The sequence below is a fragment of the Stigmatopora argus genome, chromosome 19 (genome assembly GCF_051989625.1).
Source record: "Stigmatopora argus isolate UIUO_Sarg chromosome 19, RoL_Sarg_1.0, whole genome shotgun sequence".
NCBI classification, from domain to species: domain Eukaryota; kingdom Metazoa; phylum Chordata; class Actinopteri; order Syngnathiformes; family Syngnathidae; genus Stigmatopora; species Stigmatopora argus.
Genome location: NC_135405.1, coordinates 13,606,095 through 13,622,085, shown reverse-complemented (window position 1 = coordinate 13,622,085; position 15,991 = coordinate 13,606,095). Strand labels below are relative to the sequence as shown.

Genomic DNA, 15,991 nt, shown 5'->3' with positions numbered 1-15,991 from the left:
TTTTACCAAAGTGTTCCGCTTATGCGACGTAACGGCCAAAAAGTACCAGACGCAATGTCGTTTGGCTTCCAAGTCAGTGCTATTAAAAGGAGTCATGATTAGGCCCCGCCCTCTCCGAGCTCTTCAACAGTTGCTTAATGGACCTCGGAACACTTAGCAATTAACTTTCAGAACCTTCCTGAGCCGAGGTCAACTCTAGTTATTTCTTCATTGAATGACTCGGTAAAAAAAAGAATAATAAGGTAACACTCCATAGGATTCCAAAGTTATGAGAAAAGCTAGTCGGTGATCCCAAAGCGAGCCGACTTTCTGAACTACAAAAAAAAGATTGCTCATTTTGTCTTTTGGCTGACACACTTTGGACTCCATGTTCTCAAAGTACAATTTTTAAAATCGTAAAAGTGCCGGCTAGCGTGAATCACGACCGCGCCGCTGGACTGAAATTAAAACCAGGGTGGCTTCGGGAATTCATCGGCTGCCGTTGACGCCGATGGACATCCAGTCCGTTTTAAGTGGCATTAGAAATCGTACGTAATCGCCAAAGTAGATTCATCTCGCCATGATTTGACAGATGAATAAATCAAATTGTTTAATTATTAATGAATTTATGCAACAACAAAAAAAATCACCTGAGGACATATTTTGGGATTGAGGATATATTTGGACACCATTTAATGCATATTCTAATTTTTCTAACCTCCACAGATAAAAAAAAACATGAAAATGAGTCTAAATGGATAAAATATCTATTTCTGTTAATGACATTGAAAACCAGCCTAATCGGTTTGGAACGAACGGCCAAATGACAGATTCATCTGTCAAAAAGCGCGGCATTAATGCAGGAATTTGACAGATTCGTCCGGAGACGAAACGAGAGACCCGATTGATAAAAACGAGTGTAAATGTAAGAGGGGGCAGGGCTAGCGGCGGCGCTCTAAATGAGCCGCGCGTCAGTCACAACGGACTACACTGGTCCGGCGACCGGTCTTCCTCACCTGAGCTGCGCAAATGGCCGGTGCTTTTTGTATCCCGATGGCGTGGGCCGCTCCAGTCGCCGCCGCCGCCGCCACCGCATCGTCCCATCCCGCCACGGAGCGCGGGGGCCGGACTTGAGAGCTCCTTTGCGTCTTTTCAAGAGGAGAGCCATGGTTCGCCCGCCGCTTCTCGTCCGCTCGGCGCTCCTGTTGCTCTTGGGCAGCGACGTCCTCCTGGTGGGAGCAAGTAAGAGTCGTCACATCGTGTCCGTTCAATACATTCTCTCTGTCCAGGCGATAATGATCTATTTTAGCTTGACGGTGACATTTGGGAAAACGTGGACCACGGTAGTTTTTTTATTTTATTTAAAAAAGCAGGCATATGTCGATTTTTAACTCCTTGCCTGCCGTTGACAAGGAAGGACGTCTGATTCATTTAAACTGGGAGGAAACATTCCCAGTTCAAATGGATTGGAAGGCATCGCGTTAGAATTAGCGCAAATGTTAAACATCAAGACAAAGATTTACTGTCGTGGAATCACAAAATTTGTGGGTAATTGGATTGGACGCCTAGATCAAGAACTGTCAACGGTTGTGAATGAGTGACAGGGCAACAAAAAATATACATGCATTCAAATTTGTAATATTTAAACTTGAAATTCAACCGTTTTCGACATTGACTCCAACCTGTTTTCACCAGATCTTATAGAGGGCTTACTAGCTCCCCCTAGTGTTAACAATGACAAGTGTGACAGAAGGCAGGCTAAGTTTGAGCTTCTTGTGCGGGACATATTGAACGATATTTTGCTAAGTCGCCGCGGGCCATCATTTGGACACCCTTTGTGTTAAAGGCTGTTTTTGTCAGTCGAAAAATACGCTAGGAAGAAAGGATAAGTTGTTATTTCTCAGCCAATGGCTTTCCTGGACAATCAGACAGGTGAAATTGTGAATGATTTCCCAGCTGTCCGCCGGCGATTAGGCGGAGCTGGCGCTTTTATTATTCAGCCGACGGTGGCTTTAAATAGCCCAATTTGTCAAGGCGGGAGGACAAAAGACAAGTGCCGTTGTCGCCCCAACAATTTGTCTGGCAACAAGTACGCAAATCAAACGCGTTGTGGGCGGAGTCCGCACCAAATGGGGAAGAAAGTGCCACTAAACAGGTTAAAGTTAGGCTTTGCTCAAAGTAGAGGCCATTTTTAACGTCCTAGTTATGCGAAAAATATTTGTTCAGGTCATTTCTTGGTATTTCCGGGCTGTCCGTAAAAATTGTGAAAACGTAGCGGTCCGTGGCGACATTGGCAATTGAGCATGTTTGGCTGCTAGCTAAAGAGCCAACTGGGCTGACTGGGATTTGGCTCCACCCATTTGTTCTCCAGATCGACCACCGGCTCCCGTCAACGTGTCGGTCACGCATCTCCGCGCCGACTCGGCCACCGTCTCCTGGGAGGTGCCGGAGGGGGACGTCATCATCGGCTTCTCGGTCTTGCAGCAGGTGAGCGGGAATCGGTGAGCGGCTTCCTTGCCGTTTCCGTGACGGCCGCCGCACGTGACCGTCCGTCCTTTCAAGAAGCAGGACGGCCACGTGCGGCGTTTCATCCGAGAGGTCAACACCACCAGTCGCTCTTGCGTCCTGTGGGACCTGGAGGAGGACACGGACTACGTGGTCCAGGTCCAGTCCATCGGGCTCTACGGCGAAAGCCAAGCCAGCAAGAAGGTCCACTTTAGGACGCTGAAGAAGACTGATCTCTTTCCTTCCAACAGTTCCAATCAAGGTTGGTTGGTGGACAAATTGGGGTCCCTTTCGATTTTTCTCTTCAATTTTCCATCGGAGTGGTGAGCACGTCGGACCCAGGGTTCTGGGGTCGATCCCCGTGTGGAATTTGCATGTTCTGCATGTTCGGGCGTGCGTGGGTTTTCTCCGGGGACTCCGGTTTCCTCCCACATCCCAAAAACATGCATGCTAGGCTATGGCTGGCTAACAGTCAAAATTGCCCCTAGCGATGATTGATTGTCTTTTGTCTCCTCGTGTCCTGCGATTGGCTGGCCAACGAATCAGGGTGTCCGTAGTTAGTTGGGCTAGGCTCCAGCACCCCCCAGGACCCTAGTGAGAATAAGCGGTTGGGAAAATGAATGAATTATTTTGACATCCTTTCAGATTCCTCAATGCCTTTTGGTACGATTTGACTTTTCAAATATTGATTGAAGAAAAGCAACCTTAGCTTGAGATAAATGCTAAGCTAAGGATTCTATAAGACCAAGCAGAAGGTTTCCCGAGATTTGACAGCTAGTCAGTATTTCAAAGAGTTGTCCGTTGCTGAGTCAGACGGACAAAGACACGCATCAAAGACACGTTTTAACGCAAGGTTAGCAGGTTTTTTTCAGAATGACCGCAAGAGGTTAGCCCTCTTTTGAAAGCATATTCGTTTAAACTGCCCAAATGCGGGTTGATGGTGCGATTGTTTGAACTCTGAACCCATCACGGCATTTGAAATGACTCCAAAGTGGATTATTTATGCGCCGCAAAGTCAAGTTCAAAACGTGTAAATTTAACTCAAGGCGCTAATGGGTTATTCTGGACTCTCCACTCGCTCCCGTAACGCCGAGATACTTTTAACGGCCGTCACGTGAGCAAAAGTAACGTTTGGCTATTCGGCAATTGGGCTAAGTGAACTGCTGGAAGATTTCCATGAGGTGGTTTCAAAGTCTGCTCCATGGAAGGAGAGTCACAGTCGGACTACAAGATGGATATCGACGAGGTTAATGGTCACTATATTAGCATGCGTGTGTGCGCGCTCTCTTATAGATGACCCAACGGTGGAAGGGCTGGACAAGTCCCGCCATCTGCAGACGGGCGAGGTCATCATCATAGTGGTGGTTTTACTCATGTGGGCAGGTACGCTTTCATTTCGATTCAAAATGATGACAATAGCGTTGAACGTGGCCCTCTAAAGAGCTTAAATTTAGGAGCATTTCTCACGAGATGGAGTGACTCGCTTAAAGAGTGTTCCAATCAACGTAAGAAGCTTTGTAGAAATTAGATTCACTGCAAAATCATCAGATTAAATTCACAAATTGATCGTCATTCCACTTTAAATGGATGGGATGTTTACGAGCGAGGAACTCAATGAAATTCACAGAAGGATTTTTTAAAAAAGGGCCTGGCGATTGGTCGCCAATCGTATGAAAAAGTCGAGATGACATTTCCAGGTGGCCTTGTCTAATGAATTCAAGGACTGATAATGAAGCTAGCAGAGGCCCAACGCAAAGTGGCGGGTCTGACAAGAAGCGCCATCCCATCCCAAGGGAGACGTTCGACAATGCTAATGAGACGCAACGATATCGCCTCGCGAATTCATTTGGAGCCGCTCGTTTGGAATAACTACAGTTTAAGGCATAATTAACCAATTATACTGTGAGTTATGACACACACACATCCTTTTTTTAGCTAGCTCCTTGCTCGTATTGGCGCTAGTCGTCCGATCCGTTTTGACGGATAGGGACTGACTTTTGCATTGGCGTTTTAGCCGTCATCGCCCTGTTCTGCCGCCAGTACGACATCATCAAGGACAACGACTCCGGCAACAATAAGGAGAAGGTCAAGCCGTTGTCTGAGAGGAGCACGCCGGAGCACCATAGCGGAGGCCTGCTCAGGAGCAAGGTACCTCCGGGAGCGTACAAATTGCTAGCTAACATATAGAAATGTAGCCAAGAAATGGTCACGCTACATTGTAGGGCCAGTTATAGCCATGTAGCATAGTCATTCTGGACTTCTTTGTCATTCTACATATAGCTATGAAGCATAGACATGAATGACAACTTTGTAATGCTATGTATAGTCATGCAGCATATACATTTGTGATAACTTAGTCATGTAACATATACAGAAAATTGGTGACTTTTATAAAACAGTTCTAAAGATACTTAGCTATATATCGATACATTTGTGACAACTTTGTAATGCTATGTATAGTCATGCAGCATATAAATTTCTGATAACTTACCTAGTCATGTAGCATATACAGAACATTGGTGACTTTTATAAAACATTTCTAAAGCTAGTTAGCTATATCGATAAATTTGTGACAATTTTGTAATGCTATGTATAGTCATGCAGCATATACATTTGTGCTAACTTACCTAGTCATGTAGCATATACAGAACATTGGTGACTTTTATAAAACATTTCTAAAGCTAGTTAGCTATATCGATAAATTTGTGACAATTTTGTAATGCTATGTATAGTCATGCAGCATATACATTTGTGCTAACTTACCTAGTCATGTAGCATATACAGAAATTTGGTGACTATGTTATCAAACAGTTTTAAAACTAGTTAGCTATAGATTGTTATATTTGTGACCACTTTGTAATGCTACTTATGGTCTTTTTTGTCGCAGTTTCACCCATCCGTGCCGTCTATCAACATCATCGAGGTGTGACGACGACAGCCGCTTTGTTAGCGGCCGACGACGTCAAACAGTCCGATTAACATGCATGTCGAAAATAGGTAGGCACACGGAAAGACACCGCTAGCAGACATGTAGCAATACAACACACAAAATCTCTGCGAGTGCAGTGATGGTACTGTAAATAGTTTTAAAAAAAATGAGTCAACAATGTTGTCATATATTTGTAAATACTGTACCCATTTGCCCAAAACTTGCATGCGCGCCACCTGCAGGTAGAGATACACATTGCGTGCTTCGACAGGAAATCTAAAAAGATATATTTATTCTAACATGCCAATTTCTAGCCATCTATGTCATTATTAATAGAAGCAATGCCAAACAAACCTTATAAATGTCTAATTAGCTTCTTTTAGATTCCAGTCTTCCATTTGAAAGCGCATTTTTGGCAGTGTTGCCATGGCAACACGTGGCAGGTAGAGAGCTGAATAATTCAAAATGGCAATGCAGTCTCATTTGTACAAATTGGTTTATTGTGCATAAATACGTAAGAAAACAAACAGTCTGTATAAACTACACGTGAAAATGATATTTAACAGGTGTGTACATGGAAATAATAATCTCTCTATTCCTGGTGGTTTGGAAGAAAAGATGTCAAAAGGCAGAATTACCCTTGTTCACCACTCTGTGCTTCATTAGCTGCTATGGACGCCAATATTGGACGTCTATCGCCGTCATTGCTAGCCAATGAGGGATTGTTTTGGTCCTGGATGTCTTCAAAGCTGCATCGCCAGAGACGGACTGGACCATTCTGTTGGAAGTAAGGGGGACGGTTTAGCCATGAAGTTTGCAGTTAAGAATGTATGTTATGATGTAGTGAAGTAAAATAATGACATGATATAAAATGCTGTTTGAATGAGCCACATAGCACAAATAGGGGTGATATTTAATGATGATAAGCTGTTTTTATTTAGCGGAAGTTTCAATTATAAGGGGTGGTGTTGGTGGTGCCTCCACGTATAGTTTATAAAGTATTAAATAAAGTTGAAATTCATTCAATCTGTTCCAGTACTCTTTCAAAAAATATCAGAATTTTGGAGTAAAAAAAAAAATGAAATTAGCATCATATCACATTACACACGCAAGTTAAGGCACCACTGTTTACACCCAAAGGGGAAAAATGTTAAAGGTATGCTTAGCTATCAAAATAAAGGTAGTTTTAAAGTTTCAACTTACCGCTGCATGTTTCCTCCACGTCCATACTGCTGCATTCCAAATTGAAACCAGACAAAGTCAACGGCACGGAGTCAAAAGTCATTTGCTGCGCGAGGAGGCTTTTCTTGCTTTTGTTTGTTTTTTGTTCCCATGCAACATATTGATTATTGATTTGTCTGTTTGTCGTTATTTGTGCACATGCCGAAAGCTTTAAATCTCATTAACTTGTATAGTGACATTAAAAGCATACACTTCAATTCCATACAAAAAGACACCCCCCCCCCTCCACATACACAAAAAATAAAATACAATACAACAAAATTGCAATTCAATTTCCATCCTAAATAAGACATCGCGTTTTGCCGGAAGCTTACCTTGACAGTTGCTTGTCCAGTCTGTCGTCCACGTCCTGTCCATATAAAAAAAGAAAATTCAGTATATGTGGTTGAATATAAAACACACCCAAAAAGAAAACGTTTTTTGTTTTGTTTTATCAACATGGCTTTAAAGAGAATGAGTCTCTGACGTCACCTAGCGGGCAACAGTTGTAATAGCAGCCAAGATTGGCTTGGCTTGGCTGCCATTGAAAGCCATTTGCTGCCAGGTCTCCCACTTCAAATGACTGGACAATCAATCGCCATCAATGGGAGAAAATAACCATTTTCCAAATATACATGCAAAAGTCTTCGGATGCATACAAATGACAGATTACAATGACTAAATATAAATAAACGTGAAATGAAGAAAATTTAATATAAAAAATACAATGTAAAGGGAAATTTAGGGTGAACAAGGTGGAATTTATAAATCTTTTTAATGTATTTTTTTCAAGATAAGTTTTGATTAATTTTATCTATTGTCATTTTCATATAGAATTACTATGTACTGGTTATTAGGTGCTCAAGAATGCCTCCAGAGCTTTATATCAATTTGATAACTGTAAACTTGGGCGACAAGGTGTTAAAAATACAGTTTGGCGTCCTACCCAGGAGTCGTGCTTGAATGCTCGCCGGCGAGCGGGGTTGCTGCGTGGTGACGGCGAGCTCATGGAGGTGGACAGGAACGGCCGACAGAGCTTCTTATCATCGGCGCCACCGCCACCGGACGCGCATTCAGTCGCTTCTAAAAAAAATTAAAAACAGAGAATTAAACCACAAATGGTGATTTAAAAAAAATAATTGAACGTCCTTTTTGAGTGATCTCACCTGCAGGAAGACGCGGATTATCCGTAATCCGTCCGAGTGCGTCACTGCTGGCGGCACATGAGCAACACGTGCCCAACGCTTTTTTGCTTTTGTCTAAAAATAAGAAGACACACACAACAAACATTATAATGTGATTTTAATTGCCATTTTTATTCCTCATTGTGTTACCTTGTTGAGAAATCTCCCAGAGATCCAAAGCGACTTTGAAGGCTTGAGCAACTGTCAGAGTTACAGCTTGAGCCTGAGGGGAACAAAAAAAAGAAAAATACGTATTTAATAACGTACAACGTCATGTCACTATTAGAGACTACCACAAGGCGGAGCCAAAACTCCTATCAATTTCATAAGGGGCAGAAATGTGAGCCTGATTGATAGACCTCGTTTAAGGTAAAAACGATGAACAATTTTGTCAACTTCAGCCCTATTTCGGTCAAAAAGGTAAAAATATATACATATATATTTATATATTTTTTAAAGATGTGAAAATAAGGATGTGTGTTAGTGATTTGCAACAATAATGTGTTGTTGAATGTTGTCAATGGGAATGGGTTTAATGGCTGGTTTTTGGTCGAGAAAGATCTGTTTTTGGAAACAATGTGTATATATATTTTGTTTTTTAAGAAAAACTTACAATCTTCTTCTTTTGACAGAGGAAAGCATGGCACTCCAGCGTCTCGTTGAAAGGACTCTGAGCCACGTAAGCAAACACTTTATCCTGGCTTCTGTCGGCTGTGCAGTAGGAGATTCTGGACAAAAAACAAGTTCAAACGATGACATTTTATTGTTGTGGCGGATTCCCAGAGAAGAAAGGCTCCAAGAGAAATCAATTGAATGCAACATTGCGACCCCCCACGTAGGACGAGTCATGACCTTGGTGCATTGAAGCTGTAATTCGATCCATTAGGAGTCCATTTCTGACTGCCGAGACCATCGATTTTGGAATAACGAGCGGGCGGCGGGAACATGATGGACACATTCTTGAAACCCGTCCTGATTTTCACGCATTTTAAATTTGCAACTTGGTCTCTCGCAGCGGCCAAAATATGGCATATCATTTGAATTAATGATTTGTTATGAGTGGGCGCGCGTAATTCCCTTCATGCAGTATACTTATTTTAAACTCGTTTGCGCCTTGACTTCAAAGAGATGCGCTGGGCTTTATTATTGTGTTTTTTTCTTGGGGAATTCTCTTGCGGAGCGCAAATACAGCCACGAATTAGCATTTGGGGGATTATTTGGGTTGATTAATGGTGAGTGACCCACATAGCAAAGCCCAGGACACCCCAACACCAACACTGCGTAAGCAATGGTTTTTCTACCTTTTCTGCGTAAATATACAACTTTTACGCCGTCTTCCATGACTTTCATGGCTCTATATTGTTTGGATTCTTTGTTGGGAATGTTGCAATAGGATTTCACATTTGGTTGAAGGGGGAAAACAACCTTTGGGTTTAGTTTGAGAAAAAAAAAAGAAAGAAACAAGATTGACAGCACGCTAGAGAACGAGCTGTCACGCACACACCAACGTGAAACGAAAGCGTTTGATCCGACGGCTGTGATGAGCGACCACGAAGAGGAATATCAATTTCATGAGAACGCGCTCTGGAACAAAAGAAGCTTAGCAAAAAGTATTTAGGAATTGTACAAAACCACATGGCGCAAATTTGCTCAACGACTGGAAATCATTGCGACGTCTGAGCCATTTTTTTGCAGAGGATAAAGAATATACGCCCGACAAATTGATCTATTCATTGAACAAAAACCTCTTAACACCTGTGACACTTTATCAGTAGAAACTGGCAATGCTAGCTTTGAATGAGCTAATTAGCTTTAAAGGAGGTAGAAAATGGAGTGCGGATCAAACGAGTGGGAGAGTATCCTGCCCACTCGGGGGTCTGTTTTGCGAGATAAGGTGGATCAGAGAAGCTCCTCCTCTAATAGAAGCAACCTTTTGATATTTGCCTCCAAAGGATTTAATAAGTATTATACAAAAAAAAAAAGCTCTGGCGGTTTCGTCAAAACACTGACATTGGAGCTGTTTGTTGTGGCTTCGGTGGGCGGGGCCTATGATGGTGAGGGACCCGAAAGGTGGGCTTTGCTGGGTGTATTTTTTATTAATTTAATAAAAGGTAAACTGCCACTGTCAGAATGGATTGGACGTCTATTGCTGAAATATTATCTGAATGGTAAAAGCATCGATTTCCGTCAATTGCACCGAACTGATTTCCTAAATCGGTTAAAAACCCGAATCGCTCCTAAACCTCACCTGTAGATGGAGACGTTTTCCACCAGGTCGCCCGCATCCGTGTCGGTAATGACGATGCCCTTCGGCGAAATGGTTAGCGTTACTTTGCGGAACTTTTTGGCGCCGGCTCTGGCCTGAAAATGAGAAAAAAATAGAATCAAATCCCGATTTCAAATTCGATGAACTCGTCGGCAAGTCCTGGAAAAACTGAAAAGTCCAATACACCTGACAAAGATGAACACAATTACGACTTTTTAAAAGGGGAATTATTGCATAATTAAAGCGCAGACAGAAGGGAGCTGTCAATTAATCTACAAACGGACCCCGCCCCCCCTCCTAAAGATAAGATCCGGATTAAGACCAAATTGATTTCTAGCATGCCACCCGCACACGCTTGTCTCCGTCTGTTCCCTTGGAAACGCATCGACCCGAAAGGAAAGTGTTTTTTTTCTTAATTCAATCACGCTATTGTTTCGGATTTTATCGTGGTTGAAAATGTGCTCGCTAGCATTTTTTACAGTCGTTTGAATGCTAGCGTTGCACTTTTCATTCATTTCAGAGTGCTTGGTTTTTCATTCCCCGACTTAACGTCCGGAAAATCGAAGCGACGTTGGACTTTTTGGTGTAGAAAAAAAAAAGAAACAAAAAAAAGAAAAACAAAGTGCTAGCGATAGTAGCGAACTAACGGTGAGGCAAGCGGGTCAAGGCGGCGCGCCCTTGCTGAGGCAGCGTTCCGGGTAAATGGAGGGCCCAGATGGAGCCCCCAGGAGGGGGGTCAAGCGTGGCCTGCCAAGCCCCATGACAAGCACTCGTTCCGGGTTGCAAATGACCCATTTTCCCCCCTCCTGACTTTGCACTTGCTTGTCATCAGCCATAAATTCCCATTACACACACGGCTACGTTTTCAACCTTTAACTCATTGGCTGCCGTTGACATTGAAAATGGAACTCTTGACTTTGACTGCACTTATTTGGCCAGATTACCATTTAAAACACTGAAATGAATTAGCAACATGCCTGCTATTTTAACAGCTTTATTATGAATTAAAATCATTAATTGCCATTGACAACCAGTCCTTTTGGATTCCCAGTCCAAAAATGATTGGACGTCTATCCCTATCCACATCCCTGTAACATGATTGACTGCCAGCCTTCCCATATAATTGTCAGCCATATGCAATTTACAGCAATCATTTTCAGAAACATTTTTGAGCAAAAATGGCCAAATGTTTATTTGATATTTGACTCACCATGGTGACGATCCTGCGGATAGCGGCGGCCGCCATGTCCTCCCCTTTGGGTTGCCCCACCATCGTCATTCCCAAGTATTTGACGTGGAACGCCATGCCTTCCAAAAGCGTCTCTTTGGTGTCTGTCCAATTCTCCGGAAGCTCTGTTTTGGAGAGAGAGAGAAAATATTAGAGCTCGGCAAGACGAGATCAAACTTTCTAGCGACTCTTTATAAGTCTATTGTGGTGATGGCATTGATCAGCCTTGAGATGTCACCATCTTAGCCAATTCCCTCCCCCTGCAAGCCGTAGGTGAGTAATGCATGCAAGACAATTGAAAATATATATTTACAGTATGATCTAGTCAGACAAAAATAAAGTGAATGGGGCAAAAGCTATGGGGGGAAAAGTCAACAGGTACAAAAAGAACATTTTTCTACCGGAGAAGACATTTTTGCAACAGATTTTTCTGTTAACGTGACAACCAAAATCACCTCCAGATGTTTCCAACCAAGTAAAGATCGCAAATCATAATCCAGATTAAGACAAGATACTGTCTAATGAAACCCCTATCTTAATTTGGATGAGGTGGTGGGTGCAAAGAGGCTGGGCCATCTGTCACCCGCACACTTGCCACCCTCCAATAAGTCTCTGAATTATTAACACCTCTTCAATCGCGCCTTGCCGACCGCTCGCATGCGTTTGATGTTAGCCGGCGAAAGCCCGCTTGGCAAATTTAGCACGTCCAAATGAAGCACCCTTGGAAATGACTCGCTCAATTCCACGTTCCCTCGGAGCAGGGGTGTCCAAACTTTGTTTTTTCGTCCTAAGGAGCCATTATTGGAAAAATCTAAACACGCAAGGACCAAGTTGAAATCTTTCCACTTTCTTGTTATATTTGACTGCAATGGTGAACATTTATTTTTATCAGATACATCATTTAACAAAGAAAAATGCCTGACAGGTTTGTTTGGTTCTATTTTATAGTCATAAAGTCAATGCGAAACACCCCAGTCTGAGCCACGGCGCCGTCACATCCCCCACCCATCCTCGACATATATTCTCTTTGCGTTGACATTTTTATTCATCCGAGCCTACTTGGAAATATGGGGCGCCACCTTTGACGAGAGGAAGTAGGCCGCACGTTTGGGGATGGTGGCGGCAGCTCGTCTAAGTGCGCGTGTGTGTACCGTAAAGTGGGAAAAAAATGTGAATCGATTAAAACGCTTTTCCAGTATTAACGAGGCCGGGGAGTGGAGAGGCCGCTCCTCAAATATTGACAACAATAACAAGGAAGGGGGCGTCGTGGGATCTCGCGTTGCTAGGCGACGGAATCGCTAACAAGGTGGAGGGGGGCGGAGTTAACAAAGCGAAGCGCTTGAATGTTTTGGCCAAGAGTCAATCGGGCGTACGGGTAACATATCTGCCTCCTTATTTGTCACTGACGGGGATAGACGTCCATTTGGACTGATGGGGCTGAATTAGTTTGAGTCAAATTGTCTGAAATAATTCATTCACATTATGCAAAATTGTAGTTATGCGTGTGGCCCGTCAGGCTTAAAAAGTATGATAATATATGATAAATAGGGGTTATTTTTGGCTTTTTCTATTAGTAAAATAGCTAAATATTAGGAGATTTTTTTGTTAATTTTGTGAGGTTACAATTCTTAATTCATTTATGAATTTTTAAATGTCAAAAGGTCTTACATTATTAGAAAGATTTAATGATTAACATTATTTAGCGAAACATTCAAAACAGCATACATTCATTCAGTCCTGTTGAATTTTAGTTCATTAAAATCACTCATTTCTTCTAATAAGTGTGCTTTGTCTAACATTATGCATTTTGTTAACTTTATGTAGATTCATTTTGCTTAATGTTTCTATATTCTCTTTTATGATAGGTTTGTTAAAATGCGTCCATTTATAGTTAAAAGTCAACAAATTTTGCTATTCTCTGGAAATGGCAGATTCCTATTCCTAACATACTTTTGTTAACCCCGTTGAAAAAAAAATCAAACGAAAAGAGGATATAGAAAGCACTTCCTTTAGCATCTTCCCTCCAATTTGCATAATTCATCCCAAGTAGGATCTATTAAAAGCCGTAAAATGTATTTTCAATGCGGCGTTTTTTTCTGCTGTGGGAGCACGGCACAAAACAACATCGATTCCTCACGATTCTTTCCAGAGTTGCTATTTATAGGCGAGTCGGACTCCGGTCGGAGGCGACGTTACCTCGGCCGCCGCGGCACTCTGGCTCGCCAAAGATAGCTTCTCAGCGTTTCCTGCCGTTGCATAATTCAACACCGGGCCCCGGGGGGATAACGCAACTACCGACCTTAACGCCAACTTTTCCATCTGTTTCCCCGTCTCTGCTCGCCACTTTCCCACGGGGGGCCGATTCCCTCACGAGAACATCTGGGCACCTCAGCATGTCGTCCCGTATACTCCCGTTAAGGCGGTAAAAATTAAGAAAGGGATTAAAAGGTTCAGCGAATGGTATTTCGTCTAGGTTTAAGGCCCCCGAAAAAGTAAAAATTTGAAAACCTGCAAAAAGAAGGTAAATAACAGCAATGCGAATCATCCTAAGAAAATTACAAAATGGCAACTGCATGTAAGACCTCACAAATGACTTTAAGGAAACTTACCTGGAATCCAAAAATGTGTTTTTGTCTTAGCGGACACAACATTTAAAGTAGGGGGGGAAAACGTAATCAAACAGAAACATTATTTACCATGGGACAGAAACTGCTGCGCTTGTCCAATTTTGCTCTACGGCCCTCCTGAGTCCTTTTTAATGGCCTTTAATACATGCGCCACAGCGCCTTGGCCTCATTTGCATATTGCGGGAGACGCCACATGCTGTCAAGCCACCTTCCCTTTCCTCTCTCTTAATTGGACTGTGTGGATGTCGTAATAATTCAGCGCTTGGACACGAATCTAAAACAAAGGGACTACGATTTTGGGCGGATAATGGACTGGTTCATTTTGTTTTCAGGTAACTATCATGATTTTGAAAAAGAATTGCAGTCTTAAAATCACTAGAAAAGATTTTCAATGATGTGGTTAACAGTGAGCATGACATTTCCATTTGCAAAACAGCCTCTTTAAAAATATATATATTTGTGGTGTTTCAACATCCAGTAAATATTTAACTGTTAAGACCATAACTACTAAATTGACAGTAAATGAAAATTTGGTAAACTTGGAACCTGAAACAAACAGAAATTCTAGAATTTCTCCGTATTTGTAGCATATTCATAAGATAGACGTTTTTTTAAAAAGGGAAATTTCACGTTGCTCCAAATTCATGTATCAAATATGACACCTAAAGTCATAGTTTATTATCTTATATTGGAAACACCTAATAGAATTCATTTGACGACAACAGGCATATTTAAGCGATAATAACATCGTTTAAACAGGTAGTAACTAATTAATCGTCCATTGTTGTCCACCTGTAATGACTCAATGTTTTCGAAAAACAAGCTAGTTGTCGCACGAACATGACGTGATACAAATTATCACGAAGGAAACCAAGTTAAACCGTTACTTTTTGACGTAAATACAATATTGTGAGATAAAAACCAAGTTAAAACGTTACTTTTTGGCCAAGTTAAAACGTTACTTTTTGGCCAATTAAAAAAAATCATGTCGAAAGTTATTCCCGTTACTTAGGCGGGAAGGCAAAGCTAAAGGGGAAAGAAGCTAATACATACATTTTTGCCATGTTTATATCGGGGCAATAACTTGAATTTTCACTTACTTTCGTGCTTAGAAGTTCCCCAGGTGTGCCGTGGGACGCCGGGGCTCTTGATAATTGCCCTCCCGGCGTTTTTTAGAGCGTCCATGGCCGAAGTAGCAGGTGAAGAACCCTCCGACGGTCGACGGGCAGGCGTCCAGAAAGACGGAGAGGCGGAAAGACCAAAAGAACACCCCCGCCCCTCTTCGTCTCGTCCGTCGTTCGGTTTGCCGCGCTTCGGTGTCCCGCTCCCTCCCTCTGGTGCTGCCGGTGGTACTTCCGGTGGCGCCCGCTGGTGAGCAAGTGTATATCGAGCAAGGCTTCGCACAGCTGGGTGTGGAGGGCGTGTCTCCCAAGGCTTGATTGGTGGCGACTTCCGTCCCCCAATTTGACGTCTTTTTGTACTTTTTAGGAGAAAAATCTTATCTCAAATCATTTATGTGTGAGAAAATAGTTGTTTGTATGTTTTGTTTTTTAGTGATGATAAAGCAAAATCTTAAAAATTAAATTGAAAAATACATCTAACATGTAGAACATTGAACATGGTAGTAAAAAACTATATTTCCAAACATATACGATCCATACGCATACTAGTTACATATATTTACACACTATAACACCTGTTTATCCACTACAAATATAGTGTTAAATATTTATTAAAGAATTCAAATGGAACTACGTATTTGCGTTTTCTGTACCTTGATGCCCTCTAGCGGTATTGGTACGTCATTGCAAATATATTATTTTGCATATTCTACGTTATATTTTGATGTTAGTATTTTTATGCCTTTTTAACCTCAATAAATGCACAAAAATCCACTGTAACATTGTGTGATATTTATTAACCCATCATTTTGTCACACTCATGAAGCAAAGCAGTGCCTGAACAGTCACCTTATTATGATTAATTATTCTAATTCTGCTCGTTATTAATGGAGTGTTGGCCTGAGGAGGTGGCGTTATCATGCTGTTGCTA

General features: G+C 42.1%; 2 protein-coding genes across 7 annotated transcripts; one reads left to right on the top strand and one right to left on the bottom strand.

The window, feature by feature from the left end:
- Positions 1-918: 918 nt before the first annotated feature.
- On the top strand, positions 919-6,459 carry fndc4a (fibronectin type III domain containing 4a). Of its 4 annotated transcripts, none has more exons than XM_077586848.1 (6): positions 919-1,221; positions 2,351-2,466; positions 2,548-2,746; positions 3,778-3,867; positions 4,499-4,632; positions 5,372-6,459. In XM_077586848.1, exons 1-6 carry the CDS (start codon positions 939-941, stop codon positions 5,411-5,413), a joined length of 864 nt encoding a protein of 287 aa, XP_077442974.1. In that variant the 5' UTR covers positions 919-938; the 3' UTR covers positions 5,414-6,459. The 4 variants fall into 4 exon arrangements, with proteins under 4 accessions (XP_077442974.1, XP_077442973.1, XP_077442972.1 ...); XM_077586847.1 differs by having other exon boundaries at positions 2,545-2,746; XM_077586846.1 differs by having other exon boundaries at positions 2,542-2,746.
- On the bottom strand, positions 1,126-15,340 carry LOC144064369 (low density lipoprotein receptor adapter protein 1). Of its 3 annotated transcripts, XR_013296779.1 has the most exons (11): positions 15,040-15,338; positions 11,295-11,437; positions 10,067-10,179; positions 8,432-8,546; positions 7,969-8,041; positions 7,801-7,893; positions 7,581-7,717; positions 6,970-7,004; positions 6,617-6,645; positions 6,052-6,191; positions 1,126-1,208 (listed from the first exon to the last, which is right to left on the bottom strand). XR_013296779.1 is itself a non-coding variant. In XM_077586852.1 (10 exons), the coding sequence occupies exons 1-10, from the start codon at positions 15,122-15,124 to the stop codon at positions 6,157-6,159; spliced, it is 855 nt and encodes a 284-aa protein (XP_077442978.1). In that variant the 5' UTR covers positions 15,125-15,340; the 3' UTR covers positions 5,891-6,156. The 3 variants fall into 3 exon arrangements, 2 of the variants coding, with proteins under 2 accessions (XP_077442978.1, XP_077442976.1); XM_077586852.1 differs by lacking the exon at positions 1,126-1,208 and having other exon boundaries at positions 5,891-6,191; positions 6,617-6,642; positions 15,040-15,340; XM_077586850.1 differs by lacking the exon at positions 1,126-1,208 and having other exon boundaries at positions 5,891-6,191.
- Positions 15,341-15,991: the final 651 nt, after the last annotated feature.